This window comes from Strongylocentrotus purpuratus, unplaced genomic scaffold (genome assembly GCF_000002235.5).
Source record: "Strongylocentrotus purpuratus isolate Spur 01 unplaced genomic scaffold, Spur_5.0 spur5_scaffold_1, whole genome shotgun sequence".
Classification (NCBI taxonomy): Eukaryota; Metazoa; Echinodermata; class Echinoidea; order Camarodonta; family Strongylocentrotidae; genus Strongylocentrotus; species Strongylocentrotus purpuratus.
Window position 1 is genome coordinate 26,341,695 of NW_022145594.1, and position 22,943 is coordinate 26,364,637.

The 22,943-nt window shown below is 36.1% G+C and overlaps 1 protein-coding gene across 1 annotated transcript; it reads left to right on the top strand.

Moving 5' to 3' along the window:
- Positions 1–16,770: 16,770 nt before the first annotated feature.
- Positions 16,771–18,649, top strand: LOC105447588 (T-lymphocyte activation antigen CD80-like). The gene is made up of 3 exons (XM_011685850.1): positions 16,771–16,957; positions 17,538–17,870; positions 18,453–18,649. Exons 1-3 carry the CDS (start codon positions 16,771–16,773, stop codon positions 18,647–18,649), a joined length of 717 nt encoding a protein of 238 aa, XP_011684152.1.
- Positions 18,650–22,943: the final 4,294 nt, after the last annotated feature.

Genomic DNA, 22,943 nt, shown 5'->3' on the forward strand with positions numbered 1-22,943 from the left:
CCCCTAAACGCGTTTTGCCGGCGCGTACAGCAAGACTTTGAATCAGTTTGAAAAATTATTCTTTTTCTTGAAAAGGGCCCAAAATGGACGTTTTTGAACCCTTAATGCGGTAACGCGCGGACCGCGTCCAATCTCAAAAAGCACCCTTTTATACGCGTTTTTTTGGTCAAGCATGCTCACAGTATTTATATTTTACTGAGACCCCCGGGAATATTACATGGTCAAATAGTTCTGATTATTTGATGACGAAAACATTAATGTATAACGAAAGAAAGCTGTTGGAATAATTTACGATGCCCCTTTCAATGCCCACGCTTTGCCACCTTTTGAACAATTAAAGGTTCTAATTTTGTATGATATAAATCATTTTTTATTTTGCTATTTTTATGTTGATGTGTTACAAGGGTTTATTGCGAAGGTCCCTGTCATGTAAATTTATATTTAATTATGACAGACATTCTCACGAAACTCGTAATGCTGATAATATTCACTTTTCTAAAGTCCGTGCAAATATTTTTGAAAAATACAGTTTTTTCTTCAAAGGGCCAGTTTTATGTAAAAATATTTATTTATTAATATTCATATTAAATATGAAAAATTCTTATTAAAAAAAAATGTTTGTAGAGCCCAGCTGCACTACCTATAGCTACTTACGCCCTCTATATAGCAAACAATGCCTAATCGGTTAACGTTGCTCCCCCATGGTTCCTTTTTTCTTATGTTAATTGATGGCTGATTTGATGAGATAATCACCTGTCAGTGACCATGTAGGGAGGTATAATCCCTCCTGGTCAAACTAGAGCAAAAGAGGCTTTAAACGATTGTATGAATCCCATCTTTTATCATTGTATTCAATCTCAAGTCAAATACGTAACGCTTCAGTAAATGCACTCTGTAACTTATTGCGCCTCCCATCCCCTTCTCTTCCTTTTCCCCTTTTTTTTTCGTATTGGGGTTCAGGTTTTCTCTGCTTTTCTTTATTATTATTATTATTTATTCGGCAAAAAAAAGTGTATACAGAGGATTACATAGAAGAAAAAAATCATACAAAACAAAGGATGAAAATCATCGTGATTCCCATGAGCAATTACAAGTTGCCAGGAATGGGGCAGGCAAACTAAATCACCGAAACCGTGAAGGTCCCACATTCCGACTTGCAGTACTCATGGGAGATCACTACATAAATACATTGTAACAAGTAACAAGAGTATAGCAAAAATCAATATGACAATGGTAAAAAAAGAAACTCAAATTTTTAAATTAATCAATAAAGTATAAATTATTTCATATGTTTTTTAAGGAAAATTATAAAGAGCCTTCCAATAAAAGCAACATGTCTTCGTATTGGACAAATATAAAGTGGAACAAATACGAATGATGGACTCCGTCTTGGTATCAAAATACAGGCTAGGGGTGTCCAGTTATTTGACATAAATATTTTACGGTTGAATTATACAAAATTAAAATATACAAATGTGCTTTTGTGTTATATATGAGATAATATTTAAGGGGCAGAAATGCAAATGGTTGGCAAGAATTGTAAACTACAAACTATTCCTTTACAGTGTTCGTTTTTAAACCAAGAATCATATAAAATCAAACCAATTATAGGAAAACAGGGGGTAATGTACTTTCAAGGCAAAGAAATTACATAAGCTGTTCAATTGACAATAGTAATACATACACTGTAGTGGAAGATAGTAGATAGTAGTAATTTTAAGTTACTGTAATAATCAAATTAAGCAGGAGTATACCAGTATTATCATCTAAAAACAAAAGGTATAATAACTGATCATCCTACAATAAAATAAGCGGATAAAACACATGTATATATATATACTAAAAACCTAATAGAGCTGAGAAAAGATTTGGCTTTTCAATTTGGATTGCCAAGTTTGATATTGGGACAATAGAAAGTCATTACGGAGTTCTACAGGGAATTCATCCCAGAAGCGAGGAAAGAGATACAAAGCGGTATTATTCAAACGCTGTGTTCGGGCAAGTAGGTGATGAAACTTCAGTTCATTAGGGCGGCGTGTTATCATTAGAATATTTTGTATAACTACATCACAGTCAATGAATCTATAAAGAGATTTACAAATGAATGACATCAGCAAGTACTTTCTACGAGACTCAAGTGTGTACCAGTTAAGTGACCTTAGACGCTGATTGTAGGGCATATGTTGTCGGTACTGTTTTAGTATCAGACGAGTTGCTCTACGTTGGATGCTTTCTAATCTGTCACATAGATTACGATTGACAGGGAACCAGGCTGGTATACCATATTCAACAAGCGGAAGAACAAGTGATTTATACAGGCAAAGTAGGGCCGGTGATGAGAGACCCCCAGAAACGGAAGTGATGAGACCTAACATACGATTTGCACGTGAGACAACATAATCAACATGTGAATCCCACTTCAGGTTACTGGTTATGATTATTCCAAGATATTTCGTTTTCTGGACAATTTCAATTGGCTGATCGTTCAAGAAGTAAGCAGGCGGGTCAACCTTTTTGCGCGCTGCAGATATTCTCATCACTTTCGTTTTGGAGACATTTAGAGACATACGGTTAGATAAGCACCAATTAGAGATTTTAGTGAGATCATTTTGCAAGGTAATTGAATCAACAATTGATCTTATTGGCCTAAATATGATAGTGTCGTCGGCGAACAACGCACTAGGAGAGTCAACTAAAGATGTCAAGTCGTTTATAAACATATTAAACAAAAGCGGTCCAATCACACTCCCTTGGGGGACACCAGATGGCACTCTAGCCCATTCAGAGGCAGCACCTCTATAGATGACTCGTTGGCGGCGACTGCATAGTAGTGACTTTATCCAATGCCAGAGATTACCACTGATGTTGAACTGAATGGCTAACTTCTGCAACAACACATCATGAGGCAGTTTATCGAAGGCTCGTGAAAAGTCCAAATACAGTACATCGACCGGGCAAGATTTAGGACCTTCTAAATACTTCAGCCACTCATGTGTGAGACGTATTACTTGGGTGACACACGACTTTCCTTTCCTAAAACCGTGTTGGAAGGTGGAGATTGGACATGAAGAATCCAGATGAGAATCTATTTTATCAACTATCAGCGATTCCATGATTTTACTCCCAACGGAAGTAAGGGCCACTGGACGATAGTTGAACGGAGATGACTTATCACCAGATTTAAATACGGGAGTAACATTGGCAGATTTCCACACAGTTGGGACTTTACCAAGAGCTAGTGATACCGAAAAGATACGCTGGAGGATGGGAGCTGACACAACGGCAGTATGTTTCAGCAAGGATGGAGAGAGACTATCTGGACCAGGGACTTTCTTTTCCCGGAGAGAAAGTAATTGGCGGTAAACATCACTTACACAGATATCAAAATTCTGTAGCTGGTTTATTGGGAATTCACACTTCTCAGGTTGACATGGAACTCCCTGGGGATCAGTAAAGGAGGTTTAGAAAGCAGTAAGAAATTCAGATGCTATGTCTTGTGGTTTGTTAAGGATGCGACTCCCGCTTGCGATAGTAGCAGGCGGTGAGTGGCGCTTATGCTCTCGAATGTAGGCAAAAAACCTCTTCCTATTATCACAACAAAGAAACAAGGCATTGACATACTGCCAGTAAGCAGCCCTGATTTCGTTTTTCACAAGGTTCCGAGCTTCTTTGAAGAGGCTCCAGTCGGCAACTAAGTTGGACCGTTGAGCTCTAACAAAGAGCTTACGTTTCTTGCAAATCATATGCTTTATCTCTTTAGAGATCCATGGCTTATACTTCCTTGTCCTCATCCGAGATCGCGGAATAGCATCTTTAGAGGCAGCTTCAAAGATGTCTAAGAATCCTTCCCATGTAGAGTTTATGTCTTCAGGATCGATGAAAAGGTTCCATGGCACAAGCTGCAACAGGCGATTCATATGGTCAAAGTCCGCTTTGGGAATGTTGAGGAACTCACGAAGAACTGCCTTGGAAGCAAAGGGTTTAGGGGAAATGATCTTAAATACAATGCCGTGATGGTCACTTGGAACTGGGTTGGGACAGACAGATGCCTCAACGAAAAGGTCAATACGATTGGTGAACACATGGTCGATCAGGGTACCAGATGAAGGGTCGTCCTTGGAAGGACGGGTTACAGTAGTAACAAGCTGAGTCAGTTCCATAGTGTCGCATATAGAAAGAAGACGCGATGAATCGCTTGATGAATAATCTAACAGGTCAACATTCAGATCTCCGGTAAGGATAACACCATCAAAATCAATTGAGGTCCTCTGAATGTTGTCAATGTGGGCTTGAAGCAAGTTCCAGTACTGCGCATTGGAGTTTGGCGGACGATATAGAGACAATAGAAGCCATTTTCTCTTGCGGAGAAGAAACTCAATGCTTATCAACTCCAGATCAGGATGTTCCAAGTTTTCTAATCTCCTAGGGCAAAGGCTAGCGTCGATGGCAGTCAATACTCCACCACCAGGCTTGGTCATTCTATCCTTGCGAAATAATACGTAATTAGATGGAAACCCGAGTTCGACATCCTCACATGCAGCGTTCAGCCAGCTTTCAAGAATGCAAATGATTTCAGTATGATCAGTAGCCAAGTGGGCGAGTAAGTTTGGCATTTTATGTCGGATAGAACGTGCATTGAATACAAGTCCAGTCACGTGACCCTTTGGTTGATCATGAGAATGATCGACATGTGCAATAGTAGGGTTTCGATTGGTAGAAGGTCCAGGATTTGTAGCTATATCTCCGGATTGAAGAAGCAACTGGAATGTTGCAGTAGAGTTGGCATAGTAGCATACAGATGACCCACTATACTTGCTCCTGACAGGAATATAGCTCACTAGGGTAGATAACTCATAGCATGTAGGTAGTATAGGGCAACAATCCTGTTGACCCAAAATTGTAAGGATGAGGGTAATTAGTCCAAAGTACTCCATTGATACCCAGAGAAGACACAATACGTGGCCATCAACCGTACAAAAGAAGAAGATCCAAGAGCTTAGTTTCGCAGTTGAATGAACTTGCACATACCGGTATATGTTACACTGTTGAAAACATGGCTACAGTATATATATATACCCAACTCACTTGGAAGTAGGAGAATGTTTCTCATCTAGTTCTCACCAGATCAAGCATAAATTCAGGAATAAACAGTCCAGTGTTGTCTATAGAACTTGAGTAATAGACTGTCATCAAAGTAATAGCGTAGGATGACTCAATTCTCGAGAAAACAGACAAAAATGAGGAGCAGGAATATATTGTGTTCACTGTTCACAGTCTTTTTATTTTCTCAACAATACATTGAGTACGTTTTGAGGGGTTGACGTTCATAATGCCAATTGCCCTTTTTGTTAACCCCACATTTCCTTAAAATTTTGTTTGCTTTTTCCCTTTGTATTTTTCTTGGAATCGTTCTTTATCTGTATATCATGTATATCATGTTTGTATGATTAATGCTTTTTTATGGAGAATTAATAATTGAATTGGCTTGGTTTGACTAAGTGTCCGTGTGGGCTAACGTCTCCAGGTTGCGGACGTGGGTGTGTTACGTATTACGTTAGCAGTATGGTATAGTTCATTTTCCAGGAATTGTTAGGAAATGACAGGGAAATTCGCTAAATCATGTGGCGTAATATTATTCTGTAACCACCTTTGTGAATGATACGCACATTTGTATGTAGGTGCTGTGGCATGTAGGTTCATTCACTTGACTCTCAATCCAAAAGTCCTTTGGAAAGACATTAATCTACATTTGCCACTCTCCACTCAGGTTTTAAAAAGTACCCGGGAAGGTTCGAATGTCATCAAACCTTGTTTCGCTATGTGAATCGATACTAAATGGCGACTGGTTGGGATGCTCCCCAGGGATTCGGGAATATGCATACATTGTGTGCGGACAAGCCTGAAACCGATGACAGGGAAATAATGTATCTCTAAAACGCTTAGAGGAACCGTCGATATATATCAAAACCAGAATGTTGTTATTATCATTGCTCATTTGTGGTGAATGTGAGACAAGAAAAAAAGGTGGGTAAAAGGGAAAACAAAAGAAAGAAAGAACGAGAGAGAACAACAACAAAATAAACACTCTCACGAACACCCACTTTCTGCACATAGCACGCTATGTCCTAGCAGGATATATACATTTCTATTCAATAACATGTCTGTTCAGTTATTTCAATCCGAAAATATCCTGTCATATCTATATTTTTTTGAAATTTTGTAATTATTTACCACCATTATACTTGATTTAGAATCTTTTTTTTAAAAAATGGTGTAATCTACGCTCATACCTTGTAAAACAAATATTTAAAAAAACTTTTTTAATGTAAATGTGGAACAAATAATCTTTAAACTTCAAATACATGTTAAGTTCTGTCGTTTTTTTCTAATCGACTTAGCCTTCAACGTAATAACCTTACTGACATGGGCCGCAGTCAGCGTCTCAGAAACCACTGTAGAACTTTACACAACAATCGGTGACACTGTCAACATACCATGTCTCTCCGAAAAAGGCACTGATTTATACGTCTTGTGGCGCAGCAACCATAAAAATTCGGCTAAGAAGGTTGTGTTTGAAAACGGTGGGAACATGCTTTTCAATGCAAAATATAAAAATCGAACAAGTTTTCAAAACAACTATTCGAGGTTCATCTTGAAGGAAATAGCCGTGGCCGATGAGGGGACTTTTGAATGTCACGTGGACTATCCAACGGAACCGGCAGAGTCCACTGTCATAATCAAGCTCAATGTTTTCAGTAAGTATTTGTTGGTCTTATTGGCGGCTAGGAACAGTCATTGATTATGACATAACTTAAAAAAACAGTCACTCTTTCTCGTAAAAGAAAGTGTTGTTTAGTAATAACAATATTAAAATTATGTCTACCCCGTAAGCCTCGTCAGCGCCATAGCTGTTCTTCTACAATTACTTTTATTCAAAGCGATTGCCATGTGCCCATTCACATCTTTTGTGAGAGTTTTAAATGTTGATAAATGTGTTACCCAAATACATCCGGACCCAGCTGTATTTCAATTGTACTTGGCAATTCTGTGGAAATTATTGCATGAAAGACAGTAGTACTTGGGCAAATAATACAAATTATGATAGTAATTGGAATAATATAATGATAATATGATAATAATAATACTAATAATAAATGTTAGTATTATCATCATTATGACTATCATTGTAATAATGACCATCAGTATTTTCATAATATTTGTTGCTTGTGTTTTCATTGCTATTTTTACTATTAGTAGTAGTAGTATTGTTATCAATATTCATAACACTGGTATTGTAATGATAATACTGTTATTATCATTATTACCTTTTCATTAAGGTCCTCGCCCCGATACGCTTCCCGTGATTTCACCTTGCACCAAGGTTGACGAGCCTTCATCTTGCAGCATTCATGTCAACCAATCCGTCACCCTTACCTGCACACTCGCCAACGTATATCCTGTTAAAGATACTGAACTCGTTTGGTATCGGGATGGAAAACGTGTCTCATCAACTCACAACGCTACGCAGAACGATGACGGGACCACTGATATCAGTCGACAGATTCAGGTGTCTGAAACTGGAAACTTTACCTGTAACGCCAAGTATTTTTCGGCTAAAGGAAGAGATGACACAGCCGTATCAGTTGAAGCATGGAATAAACCACCCGCACGTATGTATTTATAACCTTTTAAAATTGGTACGTAATACGAGTTTTGGTTGCTTTCTGCGCCTCTCTCCACAGTTGCCCGTTTGCCCGCTACACAATATGGAATTTTTCACAAAAAAATGAACACTAATTGATGTCAGGATTGTTTGTGCTACATGATTTTGAATTGAATTGAATTTATTTACCACTTTCATAAAAACATACAAAGGCAAAGAATACAATACTTTCTTGCAAACATAGATAAACCACTTAAATGGAAAATACACTAAAGGAAATTACGAAGTGGTTGTATCATCAAAAAAGTTACAAAAACTTATAGGTAGATGATCCTAAAAATGAACACACACAACAAAAACAAAAAAGGGGGAAAAAGAAAATACAATACTGCAATGGTAATTAAACACATAAAAATTGTTTGTCAAATTCAAATTTGCTGTATCAGCCGAAGTTTTAGATGATGCTTAAAACTGTTTAAAGATGCACACTGTTTAAGTTCAGGGGGTAGTTTGTTCCAAATAGTGGGTCCTTGGCATAAAAAGATACTATTTGAAAATGAAGAATGACCATATATTACACGAGTGTCTGTTGAAGTTCTGGTATTATATCTATGAATATCGTTATTGCTCTGAAATATATTACAACAAATTTCTGGTAATAGGTTATGATAATATGAATACATAAAAACACAGAGTTGAAAATCATGTAATAATGATATTGGGAGAATATTCAGTTTCAAGAATAGAGGTCTGCTTGGACTTAAAAATGGCTTGTGGCAAATTATACGAACTGCTCCTTTTTGTAGGAGGTAAATACGATTAAGTAAATGCTGTATACAAAAACCCCATATAATGTTACAGTAGGATATGTAAGGCAAGATTAGTGAGTTGTATAACATTATAAGAATTTTGGTTTGCAAGATGTCTTTAAGTTTACTCATAATTCCTATTGTTCTAGACACTTTACGTAGAACTTCATAGACATGTGTTGGTTGAACTCGTATGTTCAATCAGATTTCCATTCATATATATTTTTACTTCACTAGCACACGTATTTGGAAAGTTAAATAACATAACATTGGTTTTTTCATAGTTAAGTTGCAGTTTATTTGCTTTAATCCACTCACTAACCTGTAAGAGCTCAGCGTTTAGATTTTTGGTCAGGCATTCAACATTTTTATGTTTATAGAATATATTTGTATCGTCCGCGAACAGTATAAAATTCAATATGGGAGAGACTGAATGTAAATCATTAATATAAATTAAGAAGAGCAGTGGGCCTATAATTGACCCCTGCGGAATACCACAGGAAACTGATTGTAAACTTGAATTTTTAGAATTGAAAACAGTGAATTGTTTGCGATCATTTAGATAACTGCGAAAATAATTGAAGAGTAACACCACGAATTCTATAATAATAACGTTTTGAAAGGAGGATATTATGGTTAATTGAATCAAACGCTTTTTTTAAATCCAAAAATATACCAACAATGATTTCTTTGTTTTCAATTGCCTTTGATACTTGTATTAAAATATCTAAAAAAGCATGATCAGTTGAATACCTGGCCCTAAATCCAAACTGCTTATTAGTAGGTATACTATGTTTATCAAGAAAACCGTGTAGTCTGGTATAGATGCATTTTTCAAAGATTTTAGAGAAGAGTGGAAGTAATGAAATGGGTCTGTAACTTGAGAATATATCTTTAGGTCCCTTTTAATGAATAGGAATAATTTTGGCAATTTTCAGGTCAACAGGTACAACACCTTGCTCAATACATGAGTTAGAAATATTGCACAACGGTTTACATATGACATGAATAACCTTCTTCACTACAGAACAATCAATGGAGTCAAAACCAGGAGCTTTACCATTTTTGAAAGACAGAGCCTTATTAATTATTTCTTTTTCAGTGATGGGTAAGAAATATGCAGTATGAGGAAAATTGCTATTTAAAAAGGAGGTACAATTAATATTCGTTACGTTCTTATTCATACAAGCTAACTTATGACCAACATCTTTGAATTAATCATTAAAGCTCTCAGCAATTTCTTTAGAATCACTTATAACTGAATTGTTACACTTAAACACAGAGGAATTTTTCTGGTATTTCTTTCTCTGGAGAATATCATTAATAGTTCTCCACGTTTTATTAATGTTTCCTTTAAATGTACGAAACTTTGAAAAATAATAATTTCTTTTGGCACTACGAATTTGGTTTGTGTAAAGTTTACGGAATTTGTTGTAGCAATCTTTTCGGAGTTCAGTAGGATTTTAAATGTATTTTTTGTAAAGGTAATTTTTTCTTGAACAGATCCTTTTCAGTTCTTTAGTAAACCATGGTTTACGATTTTTCTTATAAACGATTTTTTTTAGTGGAAAACAAGTACTATAGATCTCAGAAAAAAAACTCCATAAATTTCCCATACATCAGGTTTGGCTCCTCATGATAAACAGAAAGCAAACAGGTAAAATCAATTGTAGAGAGATCTCTAAGAAAACAGTTGACATTCATATCATTAATTTGATGTTTGTATACCGCTGGTTGTTCTTCATGAATACCTTTAAAATCAAAAACTCCAAATATAGGTAAATGATCAGATATTTCAGAGGTCAATATACCAGAAAAAATATTGCAAATACTATTTGTAAATATATTATCTATCAAGGTTGCTGTGGAATCTGTCATTCTTGTTGGCTTTGTAATTAGAGGAGCAAAACAAAATAAATAAAAAAGTTCCACCAACTTATAACACAGGTTTTGCACATCTAGTTTCATCAAGTCAAAATTAAAATCTCCAAGAAATATACACTCTTTTTCTCTATGTACACTTTGCACAAGATGTTCCTAATGATATCAATGGAATTAGCCTGTGATTGATCTGGAGGTCTATAAAAAACACCAACAATAACATTTTTACCTGGCTTAAAAACTTCTATAAAAAGACTCTCACAAAGAGGGTTAAAGACCGAAATGTCATTGCGTACAATGTACCTTATGTCATGCCTTATTGCAAATGCAACTCCTCCTCCTCCTCTCCTGTCGTTACGGGATTTACTCTCCACATTATAGCCTTCAATATAAAACTTCTTTCTTACCTTAGTATCTAACCATGTTTCACTAAATGCTACAAGACCAAAAGAGTGTTCTAGAGTTGAGAGTACAGATGTTATGTCATCATAATGTTTTGGCAGGCTTCTGCAATTTATATGTAACGATGAAAAAGCATTGCTTTTGGTTAAATCTTGATTCAAAAATTCTTCAGGAGTCATTTACATTGAGCCATTCTCTACTTCTTCCATCAAAATACTGTTAACATTATCGAATGCAAAAAGAGGGATACATATAATTAAAACGTAGTTCAAAGTTCTTTAAGGAAAGGATAGTAGTGACAAACAGCATGCTTATTTGATTGCAGATAATAATAGTACTGAAACAAACACAACTTAATGAACACATATCAAATGAGAGATCAGAAGAACAAAGCTGGGGGGAAACTAAGATAATGAGTTGAGTTATTGAAATACACACATCAATTGTTGCCAGGAAATATCTAAATGGCACGAGTTACATGTACATGTATAATATATAATGGCAGAGATAAAGATAAGGTAAAGAGTCAATAAGTGAGAAAAATCACTTCTTCAGGCGGGCAAGATCTGTTTCTGATGAGATGATAATTGAGGTTAACTTTCCACCTGTCGCTTTGACTTGAGCAAAGATCCTGCCATCACTGGTCCATGTGCTCTCCAAAGAAGGAATTAATCTTACAGATTTGTACACTTTTTGATAGAGAGCTTGATTTCTCACTGTGAGATCTTCTTGGATATATATTTTAGTTCCTTTTAACTTCCTACGTGATGCAATGACCTGCCTCCTTACGCGATAGCTACAAAACTTAACTATCAAAGCACGATGCTTGTCCGAAGCCATCTTTCCTACGCGATGGCATCTTTCAATGTTGGCTACGGAGATGTCGAGATTTAGATGCTTCCTGAAGACATCGTTGATGACAAGTTGATCTGGATCTTCACCACGATGTTCGGGTATGCCAAAGATCCTCACACAGTTGCGGCGAGAGTACTGCTCTAGATCGTTGTTGGTTCTCTTCAGTTACAGCTGTTCCTGCTGTGATTCAACCAAATTGTGAAGCTTCTTAACATCCTTCTCAGCCTCTTCCATATTAACTTTCAAGTCGTGAATTGACCCTCGATTCTCCTCACTGTAGTCCATTAGTCGTTGATACGTTGCATCCACAACTGTTTTTACCATGGATTTGATAATTAGCTGAATTTTGTCTAAGAAAGTGGAGTTAGCTAGTAGATCATCCATGACCTCAGCTTCAAGAGACGCTGCAGCCCGTTGATTCTCACCCTGGCCCTGGCAGGTCTGTGAGTCCGAGGTACTCTTCTCTTGGATTTCACTCTGACTAGACGCTGATGCACCCCTTGTTACCACAAGATGAGAGTGCGAGTATATAAGATGTAATGATAGTCTAGTAAGGAATAAGGCAATAATAATCGGCGACCTTAGAAACAGACAGTAAATTGGTCTGATCTCGCGGATCTAGTAGCCTACTGTCTTTAGTGATTAGCAATAGAAAGAACGAGCACCCACAAAAGTCTACACATGGGACAGCCTTTAAAAATGGACAATCAAGTAAGGCCGCACAAGCATCAAAATCACATATGTTCGTACCTGTTGTTGTTTGAAATATGTAGGAGTTCCTGGCAGGCAAGATAAAACACTAATTACATGGTATTACACAACCAGAGTAATAAAAGAAGTAAAAACCGAAATATCTTGGAGAGAATCGAGTCGTCGGGCGTATGGTATCGTTGAAGTGGCAAGACATTATGATGAAGGGCTTTGCCAAATTACCCATTTCCTACCCATGGCAACTTCCTAACATCGGTATAGTTTCATCTGGCACGGAAAACAATAATGAAGCCTAGCTGTATAGATGATGATAAAGCGAGATGTTCCCTTCTCTTCCTTTTCCTTTTTTTTTTCGTATTGGGGTTCAGGTTTTCTCTGCTTTTCTTTTCTGTTTATTTTCTCAACAATACATTGAGTACGTTTTGAGGGGTTGACGTTCATAATGCCAATTGCCCTTTTTGTGAACCCCACATTTCCTTAAAATTTTGTTTGCTCTTTCCCTTTGTATTTTTCTTGGAATCGTTCTTTATCTGTATATCATGTATATCATGTTTGTATGATTAATGCTTTTAAATGGAGAATTAATAATTGAATTGGCTTGAATTGACTAAGTTTCCGTGTGGGCTAACGTCTACAGGTTGAGGCCGTGGGTGTACTTCGTAAAACGTAAGCAATATGGTATAGTTCATTTTTTTCCAGAATTTGTTAGGAAATGACAGGGAAATTCGCTAAATCATGTGGCGTAATATTATTCTGTAACCACCTTTGTGAATAATACGCACATTTGTATGTAGGTGCTGTGGCATATAGGTTCATTCACTTGACTCTCAATCCAAAAGTCCTTTGGAAAGACATTAATCTACATTTGCCACTCTCCACTCAGGTTTTAAAAAGTACCCGGGAAGGTTCGAATGTCATCAAACCTTGTTTCGCTATGTGAGTCGATACTAAATGGTGACTGGCTGGGATGCTCCCCAGGGATTCGGGAATATGCATACATTGTGTGTGGACAAGCCTGAAACCGATGACAGGGAAATAATGTATCTCTAAAACGCTTAGAGGAACCGTCGATATATATCAAAACCAGAATGTTGTTATTATCATTGCTCATTTGTGGTGAATGTGAGACAAGAAAAAAGGTGGGTGAAAGGGAAAACAAAAGAAAGAAAGAACGAGAGAGAAAAAAAAAAAAAAAAAAGCACTCCCACGAACACTCACATTCTGCACATAGCATGCTATGTCCTAGCAGGATATATACATTTCTATTCAATAACATGTCTGTTCAGCTATTTCAATCCGAAAATATCCTGTCATATCTATATTTTTTTGAAATTTTGTGATTATTTACCACCATTATACTTGATTTGAAATCTTTAAAAAAAAATGGTGTATTCTACGCTCATACCCTTGTAAAAATAATATTAAAAAAAAATAATAAAAAAAAAAATCGTTTTTAATGTAAATGTGGAACAAATAATCTTCAACTTTCAAATACATGTTCAGTTCTGTCGTTCTTTCTTATCGACTTAGCCTTCAACGTAAAAACCTTACAGACACGGGCCGCAGTCAGCGTCTCAGAAACCACTGTAGAACTTTACACAACAATCGGTGACACTGTCAACATACCATGTCTCTCCGAAAAAGGCACGCTTGATGTATACGTCTTGTGGCGCAACAACGATAAAAATTCGGCTAAGAAGGTTGTGTTTGAAAACGGTGGGAACATGCTTTTCAATTCCAAATATAAAAATCGAACAAGTTTTCAAAACAACTATTCGAGGTTCATCTTGAAGGAAATAGCCGTGGCCGATGAGGGGACTTTTGAATGTCACGTGGACAATCCAAAGCAACCGGCAGAGTCCACTGTCATAATCAAGCTCTATGTTTTCAGTAAGTATTTGTTGGTCTTATTGGCGGCTAGGAACAGTCATTGATTATGACATTTTTTTTAAAAACAGTCACACTTTCACGTATAAGAAAGTGTTGTTTAGTAATAACAATATTAAAATTTTGTCTACCCCGAAAGCCTCGTCAGCGCCATAGCTGTTCTTCTACAATTATTATTATTAAAAGCGATTGCCATGTGCCCATTCACATATTTTGTGAGAGTTTTAAATGTTGATAAATGAGTTACCCAAATACATCCGGACCCAGCTGTATTTCAATTGTACTTGGCAATTCTGTGGAAATTATTGCATGAAAGACAGTAGTACTTGGGCAAATAATACAATTTATGATAGTAATTGGAATAATATAATGATAATATGATAATAATAACACTAATAATAATACTAATATTATCATCATTATGACTATCATTGTAATAATGATCATCAGTTTTTTCATAATATTTGTTGCTTGTGTTTTCATTGTTATTTTTACTGTAAGTAGTAGTAGTAGTATTGTTATCAATATTCATAACACTGGTATTGTATTGATAATACTGTTATTATCATTATTATCTTTTCATTAAGGTCCTCGCCCCAATACGCTTCCCCTGATTTCACCTTGCACCAAGGTTGACGAGCCTTCATCTTGCAGCATTCATGTCAACCAATCCGTCACCCTTACCTGCACACTCCCCAACTTATATCCTGTTAAAGATACTGAACTCGTTTGGTATCGGGATGGAAAACGTGTCTCATCAACTCATAACGCTACGCAGAACGATGACGGGACCACTGATATCAGTCGACAGATTCAGGTGTCTGAAACAGGAAACTTTACCTGTAACGCCACATATTTTTCGGCTAAAGGAAGAGATGACACAGCCGTATCAGTTGAAGCATGGAATAAAGCACCCGTAGGTATGTATTTATAACCTTTTGAAATTGGTACGTAATACGAGTTTTGGATGCTTTCTGCGCCTCTCTCTACAGTTGCCCGTTTGCCCGCCACACAATATGGAATTTTTCACAAAACAATGAACACTAATTGATGTCAGGATTGTTTGTGCTACATGATGAAGGGCTTTGCCAAATTACCCATTTCTTACCCATGGCAACCTCCTAACATCGGTATAGTTTCATCTGGCACGGAAAACAATAATAAAGCCTAGCTTTATAGATGATGATAAAGCGAGATGTTCCCTTCTCTTCCTTTTCCCTTTTTTTTCGTATTGGGGTTCAGGTTTTCTCTGCTTTTCTTTTCTTTTTATTTTCTCAACAATACATTGAGTACGTTTTGAGGGGTTGACGTTCATAATGACAATTGCCCTTTTTGTTTACCCCACATTTCCCTAACATTTTGTTTGCTCTTTCCCTTTGTATTTTTCATGGAATCGTTCTTTATCTGTATATCATGTATATCATGTTTGTATGATTAATGCTTTTTAATGGAGAATTAATAATTGAATTGGCTTGAACTGACTAAGTGTCCGTGTGGGCTAAAGTCTACAGGTTGCGGACGTGGGTGTACTACGTATTACGTAAGCAGTATGGTATAGTTCATTTTTTTCCAGGAATTGTTAGGAAATGGCAGGGAAATTCGCTAAATCATGTGGCGTAATATTATTCTGTAACCACCTTTGTGAATAATACGCACATTTGTATGTAGGTGCTGTGGCATATAGGTTCATTCACTTGACTCTCAATCCAAAAGTCCTTTGGAAAGACATTAATCTACATTTGCCACTCTCCACTCAGGTTTTAAAAAGTACCCGGGAAGGTTCGAATGTCATCAAACCTTGTTTCGCTATGTGAGTCGATACTAAATGGCGACTGGTTGGGATGCTCCCCAGGGATTCGGGAATATGCATACATTGTGTGCGGACAAGCCTGAAACCGATGACAGGGAAATAATGTATCTCTGAAACGCTTAGAGGAACCGTCGATATATATCAAAACCAGAATGTTGTTATTATCCTTGCTCATTTGTGGTGAATGTGAGACAAGAAAAAAGGTGGGTGAAAGGGAAAGCAAAAGAAAGAAAGAACGAGAGAGAACAACAACAAAATAAACACTCTCACGAACACTCACTTTCTGCACATAGCACGCTATGTCCTAGCAGGATATATACATTTCTATTCAATGACATGTCTGTTCAGCTATTTCAATCCGAAAATATCCTCTCATATCTATATTTTTTTGAAATTTTGTGATTATTTACCACCATTATACTTGATTTGAAATCTTTAAAAAAAAATGGTGTATTCTACGCTCATACCCTTGTAAAAAAAAAAAAAAAAAAAATTTAAATCGTTTTTAATGTAAATGTGGAACAAATAATCTTCAAACTTCAAATACATGTTCAGTTCTGTCGTTCTTTCTTATCGACTTAGCCTTCAACGTAAAAACCTTACAGACACGGGCCGCAGTCAGCGTCTCAGAAACCACTGTAGAACTTTACACAACAACCGGTGACACTGTCAACATACCATGTCTCTCCGAAAAAGGCATGCTTGGTTACATCTTGTGGCGCAACAACGATAAAAATCGGGCTAATAAGATTATGTCCAAAGCCGGTGGGAACATGCTTATCGATGCAGAATATAAAAATCGAACAAGTTTTCAAAACAACCATTCGAGGTTCATCTTGAAGGAAATAGCCGTGGCCGATGAGGGGACTTTTGAATGTCACGTGGACTATCCAACGCAACCGGTAGAGTCCACTGTCATAGTCAAGCTCAATGTTTTCAGTAAGTATTTGTTGGTCTTTTTGGCGGCTAGGAACAGTCATTGATTATGACATAAATTTAAAAAAACAGTTACACTTTCACGTAAAAGAAAGTGTTGTTTAGTAATAACAATATTAAAATTGTGTCTACCCCGAAAGCCTCGTCAGCGCCATAGCTGTTCTTCTACAATTATTATTATTCAAAGCGATTGCCATGTGCCCATTCACATCTTTTGTGAGAGTTTTAAATGTTGATAAATGTGTTACCCAAATACATCCGGACCCAGCTGTATCTAAATTGTACTTGGCAATTCTGTGGAAATTATTGCATGAAAGACACTAGTACTTGGGCAAATAATACAAATTATGATAGTAATTGGAATAATATAATGATAATATGATAATAATAACACTAATTATAAATACTAGTATTATTATCATTATGACTATCATTGTAATAATGATCATCAGTATTTTCATAATATTTGTTGCTTGTGTTTTCATTGCTATTTTTACTAGTAGTAGTAGTATTGTTATCAATATTCATAACACTGGTATTGTATTGATAATACTGTTATTATCATTATTATCTTTTCATTAAGGTCCTCGCCCCGATACGCTTCCCGTGATTTCACCTTGCACCAAGGTTGACGAGCCTTCATCTTGCAGCATTCATGTCAACCAATCCGTCACCCTTACCTGCACACTCCCCAACGTATATCCTGTTAAAGATACTGAACTCGTTTGGTATCGGGATGGAAAACGTGTCTCATCAACTCATAACGCTACGCAGAACGATGACGGGACCACTGATATCAGTCGACAGATTCAGGTGTCTGAAACAGGAAACTTTACCTGTAACGCCACATATTTTTCGGCTAAAGGAAGAGATGACACAGCCGTATCAGTTGAAGCATGGAATAAACCACCCTCAGGTATGTATTTATAACCTTTTGAAATTGGTACGTAATACGAGTTTTGGTTGCTTTCTGCGCCTCTCTCCACAGTTGCCCGTTTGCCCGCTACACAATATGGAATTTTTCACAAAACAATGAACACTAATTGATGTCAGGATTGTTTGTGCTACATGATGAAGGGCTTTGCCAAATTACCCATTTCTTACCCATGGCAACTTCCTAACATCGGTAAAGTTTCATCTGGCACGGCAAACAATAATGAAGCCTAGCGGTATAGATGATGATAAAGCGAGATGTTCCGTTCTATCCCTTTTGCTTTAAAATGAAACTTTATTATCATATTTTCATTGTCAGCATAAATATAAGTATCATTAATATCACTATTATGAGTAGTATTATAACAGTTATTATTAATATATCACTAATGTTATAATTATTATCATTATAATAATTATCATTATTATTGTTCTTGTTATTTAAACATGAAGATGTTGAACAGATCCCTTCAGAAAATAACACTCACATGGTTATCATAAATAGCTTTAGTCTTCCTTATAAAGTCAGATATTACTTTTCTTTCAACTTGTCTTCCTGCCTTAGATGTACGAAACACAACAGGAAAGAATGTGACCGGTAGTCAAATCGACGGGATGACAATACGCATGATGCTGTTTGTAGCCATTGCTGGCATCTCCCTCGCGATCATCACACGTTTCTTCTATCGTTCGAAAGCAACAGGCAAGTCTGGTTTGCTTATGAAATATGCTGACAAGTACTCGAAGTTTTACCGTGTTTGATTTCACCAATTAATTTGGCGTGTTCTCACGTCTTAACCTATTTGCCTCGCGTACACCTTTTTTGCGCGTAGTTACCAGTCATTCACATTTTTTGACGCGGTGGTTCTTACCAAGGTCAAGGGTGTGATTTGAAATTGACCTCACAGGAATTGCCACTGGATCATACATGTAGGTCGTAAAATCGGTATAAAAAAGACGTAGCTCTGACTTTAATTAAAGGTTAATTCATCATTTTGTTGACAGTAAATTGTCGTCTGGAACGTTATATTGATATATATTATATATATATATGTATACGTATATTTGTATATTTTATTTTATATTCTACATTTATATCTAAAGTCTTAACAATAATATATCATTAATTTTTTCAATGCTACTTTACTGCATTAATAGGCTAGTACCCATTAAATTAATTTGGCGTGTTCTCACGTCTTACCCTATTTGCCTCGCCCACACCTTTTTTGCGCATAGTTACCAATCATTTACCTTTTTTTGACGCGGTGGTTCTTACCACTTGTTTCAGACGGTTTGCTTTTTACATCTGAAAGGACCTTTATTGGGTAAAATTAACAAAACTCATTTTAAAAGAAGATTGAGTTCTGGAGAGAGGTGACAAATAATTTGTGAGCGTTATCATTATGCAAGTGTGGAAAAACATGAGAGAAAAAATCTTTCCTCAAAAGCATGGCTCTTCAAATGCCTTCTTACTCTAAATATGACAAATAACAGCTTAAATATGAGGCAGGATATTTATGCCACATGCTTGTGAAATCACGTGTAGCTTTACCATGTACAGTACGTCTTACTCTATCAAGACTTGGCCAGATTTCTCACCATTTTGATGATTCAAGAACCTTGCAGTACACACCAATACTTATATGCTACATGATCAACCATTTGTGATCAATTCCACACCGTTTCTTTCACAATGCGATCGCATGACCTGAACTCAACTTTTATCTTTAAGAGTTTATGTAGCCCTAAAACATCTACTTTTAAATCTTGATCTGTGTGTATTACTTTTTGTTCATATATTAGGGTATTTTCCGTCAGCCATTTTGATATATAGGGCGGGGAGAAGTATTTTGTAGAAGTAAAAAAAAAAAAAAAATAGTGTGCCTACATGCGTTTTTAAATATATTTTTTTAAAGTTTTAATAACGAAACCAAACTCAATTTGAATCTGCAATACAGATATGAAATGATAATGCTGATGTACTTTTGTTTTTAAGGTCGACGACCCTCCGGAAGACATGAAAACAAAGAGGATGTGACCCTACTAACTCAAGGTATATTTAATACATTACAGTCTCTAAATATGTCCCGACGTTTGCTCCGGACGTCATTTCGTCAGAAAGAGAGTTTTGACTTGAATTTCATTGGTTTTATGATATTTAGGGTGAAGGGTAGGTAAAGGGTGTGATTTGAAATTGACCTCACAGGAATTGCCACTGGATCATACATGTAGGTCGTATAATCGGAAAAAATAGACATAGCTCTGACTTTAATTAGAGGTTCATTCATCATTTTGTTGACAGTAAATTGTCGTCTGGAACGTTATATTAATATATTATATATATATATATATATATATATATATATATATATAAATATATATTAACGTATATGTGTATATTTTATTTTATATTCTACATTTATACCTAAAGTCTTAACAATAATATATTATTATTTTTTTCAATGCTACTTAAGTGCATTAAGAGGCTAGTACCCATTAAATTAATTTGGCGTGTTCTCACGTCTCACCCTATTTGCCTCGCCTACACCTGTTTGCGCGTAGTTACCAATCATTTACCTTTTTTGACGCGGTGGTTCTTACCACTTGTTTCAGACGGTTTGCCTTTTACATCTGAAAGGACCTTTATTGGGTAAAATTAACAAAACTCATTTTAAAAGAAGATTGAGTTCTGGAGAGAGGTGAAAAATAATTTGTGAGCGTTATCATTATGCAAGTGTGGAAAACATGAGAGAAGAAATCTTCCCTCAAAAGCATGGCTCTTCAAATGCCTTCATACTCTTAATATGACAAATAACAGCTTAAATATGAGGCAGGATATTTATGCCACATGCTTGTGAAATCACATGTAGCTTTACCATGTACAGTACGTCTTACTCTATCAAGACTTGGCCAGATTTCTCACCATTTTGATGACTCAAGAACCTTGCAGTACACACCAATACTTATATGCTACATGATCAACCATTTGTGATCAATTCCACACCGTTTCTTTCACAATGCGATCGCATGACCTGAACTCAACTTTATCTTTAAGAGTTTATGTAGCCCTAAAACATCTACTTTCAAATCTTGATCTGTGTGTATTACTCTTTGTTTATATATTAGGGTATTTTCCGTCAGCCATTTTGATATATAGGGCGGGGAGAAGTATTTTGTAGAAGTAAAAAAAAAAAAAAATTAGTGTGCCTACATGCGTTTTTATTTATTTTTTTTTTTTTAAGTTTTAATAACGAAACCAAACTCAATTTGAAGCTGCAATACAGATATGAAATGTTAATGCTGATGTACTTTTGTTTTTAAGGTCGACGACCCTCCGGAAGAGATGAAAACAAAGAGGAGGTGACCCTACTCACTCAAGGTATATTTAATACATTACAGTCTCTAAATATGTCCCGACGTTTGCTCCGGACTTCATTTCGTCAGAAAGAGAGTTTTGACTTGGATTTCATTGGTTTTCTGATATTTAGGGCGAAGGGTAGGTCAAGGGTGTGATTTGAAATTGACCTCACAGGAATTGCCACTGGATCATACATGTAGGTCGTATAATCGGTATAAAATAGACGTAGCTCTGACTTTAATTAGAGGTTAATTCATCATTTTGTTGACAGTAAATTGTCGTCTGGAATGTTACATGTATATATATATATATATATATATATATACGTATATTTGTATATTTGATTTTATATTCTACATTTATATCTAAAGTCTTATCAATAATATATTATTAATTTTTTCAATGCTACTCAAGTGCATGAATAGGCTAGTACCCAATATATCATGTTCGGTCGTCAATCATATTACCTTATCGCTCTTCTTGCATCTTCCATAAGCATCATAAGAATATCCAAAATCTATTTTTCTTGGTATTTTCAGTATTCATTTCATTGAACGAGGTCGTCAGGCTACGGTTTTATATATCAAAGGAAGTAGATAATTATTATGCGATACATAAATGAAATATGTGATCGATGATTAAATACACAAACCGACTCATACAACTTTGTGTTGATAACAAGTGTAACGTTTCTTGCTTTCCACAGTTGATGGTTCAGTCTCGCTCCCATCCTCTACCGTGAGACACCGTAACGTGATGAGGTACAGCGTTTTCATGTACTGCAACGTAGTGAACAAGGCATCGTACGCGTTTTTCCTTTAAGGGGATATCTCCTGATAAATTACAAGATAACATTTATCGCCAGAGAATACCATGTATAGGCACTACAACACTCACAAATACACACGCCCAAACAAATACACACGAACCTCTAAACACTAGCAAAACCCTCACACACATACATACACAAAGAAATATACAGTATATATGTATATATATATATATATATATACATATATATATATATATATATATATACAGTGCGTCCCAGAAAAAACAAACCCGACAATTATCGATGTTTTATCTTAACTTAATCACAATTATTATTAATAAGTGACACATTTTTGGAAAGCTTAGATCCTCTTTTTTCATTTGATGCAACTCGTATAATCCATATTTTACGCATGAGTGATTAAAATTAATTTGAAGAGAGGATAACAAAAAGTCATTTGACGGACGGTATCTGAATTTCAAAAAGAAAATCACATTTCTAGAAAGTTGAGTTTCTGCCCTTACATATGACATCTCAGTCAGGAAAAATGAGCTAGGAATAAATTTAATTTATTTTTTATTAAACGAATTCGTTTTCACTGGCTGTCTGCTGTAGCAGCAAACGGAATTAACAAAAGACTTAACTCCGTTTCGTTGACATTCAGCCGTAGACGAAAGACTTCATGCATGGCTGATTGTCAACGAAACGGAGTTAAGTCTGTTGTCAATTCTGCTTGTTGCTACTGCAGGGAGCCAGTGAAAACGAATTCGTTTGATAAAATTATGGAAATGTAAGCACTACTTTAAACAAACAGAACTTTGTCATTCCTTGCTCATTTTCACGATTGAGGTGTCATATGAAAGGGCACAAACTCAACTTTTTAGAAATGTAATTTTCTCTTTGAAATTCAGATACCGCCCGCCAAA

Excerpts from the sequence above, each read along its gene's own strand:
- LOC105447588 (XM_011685850.1), top strand. The coding sequence starts at position 16,771 with ATGTCCAAAGCCGGTGGGAACATGCTTATCGATGCAGAATATAAAAAT. Across the intron at positions 16,958-17,537 it reads AGTCAAGCTCAATGTTTTCA|GTCCTCGCCCCGATACGCTT; the intron begins GTAAGTATTTGT and ends CTTTTCATTAAG. Across the intron at positions 17,871-18,452 it reads ATGGAATAAACCACCCTCAG|ATGTACGAAACACAACAGGA; the intron begins GTATGTATTTAT and ends TTCCTGCCTTAG.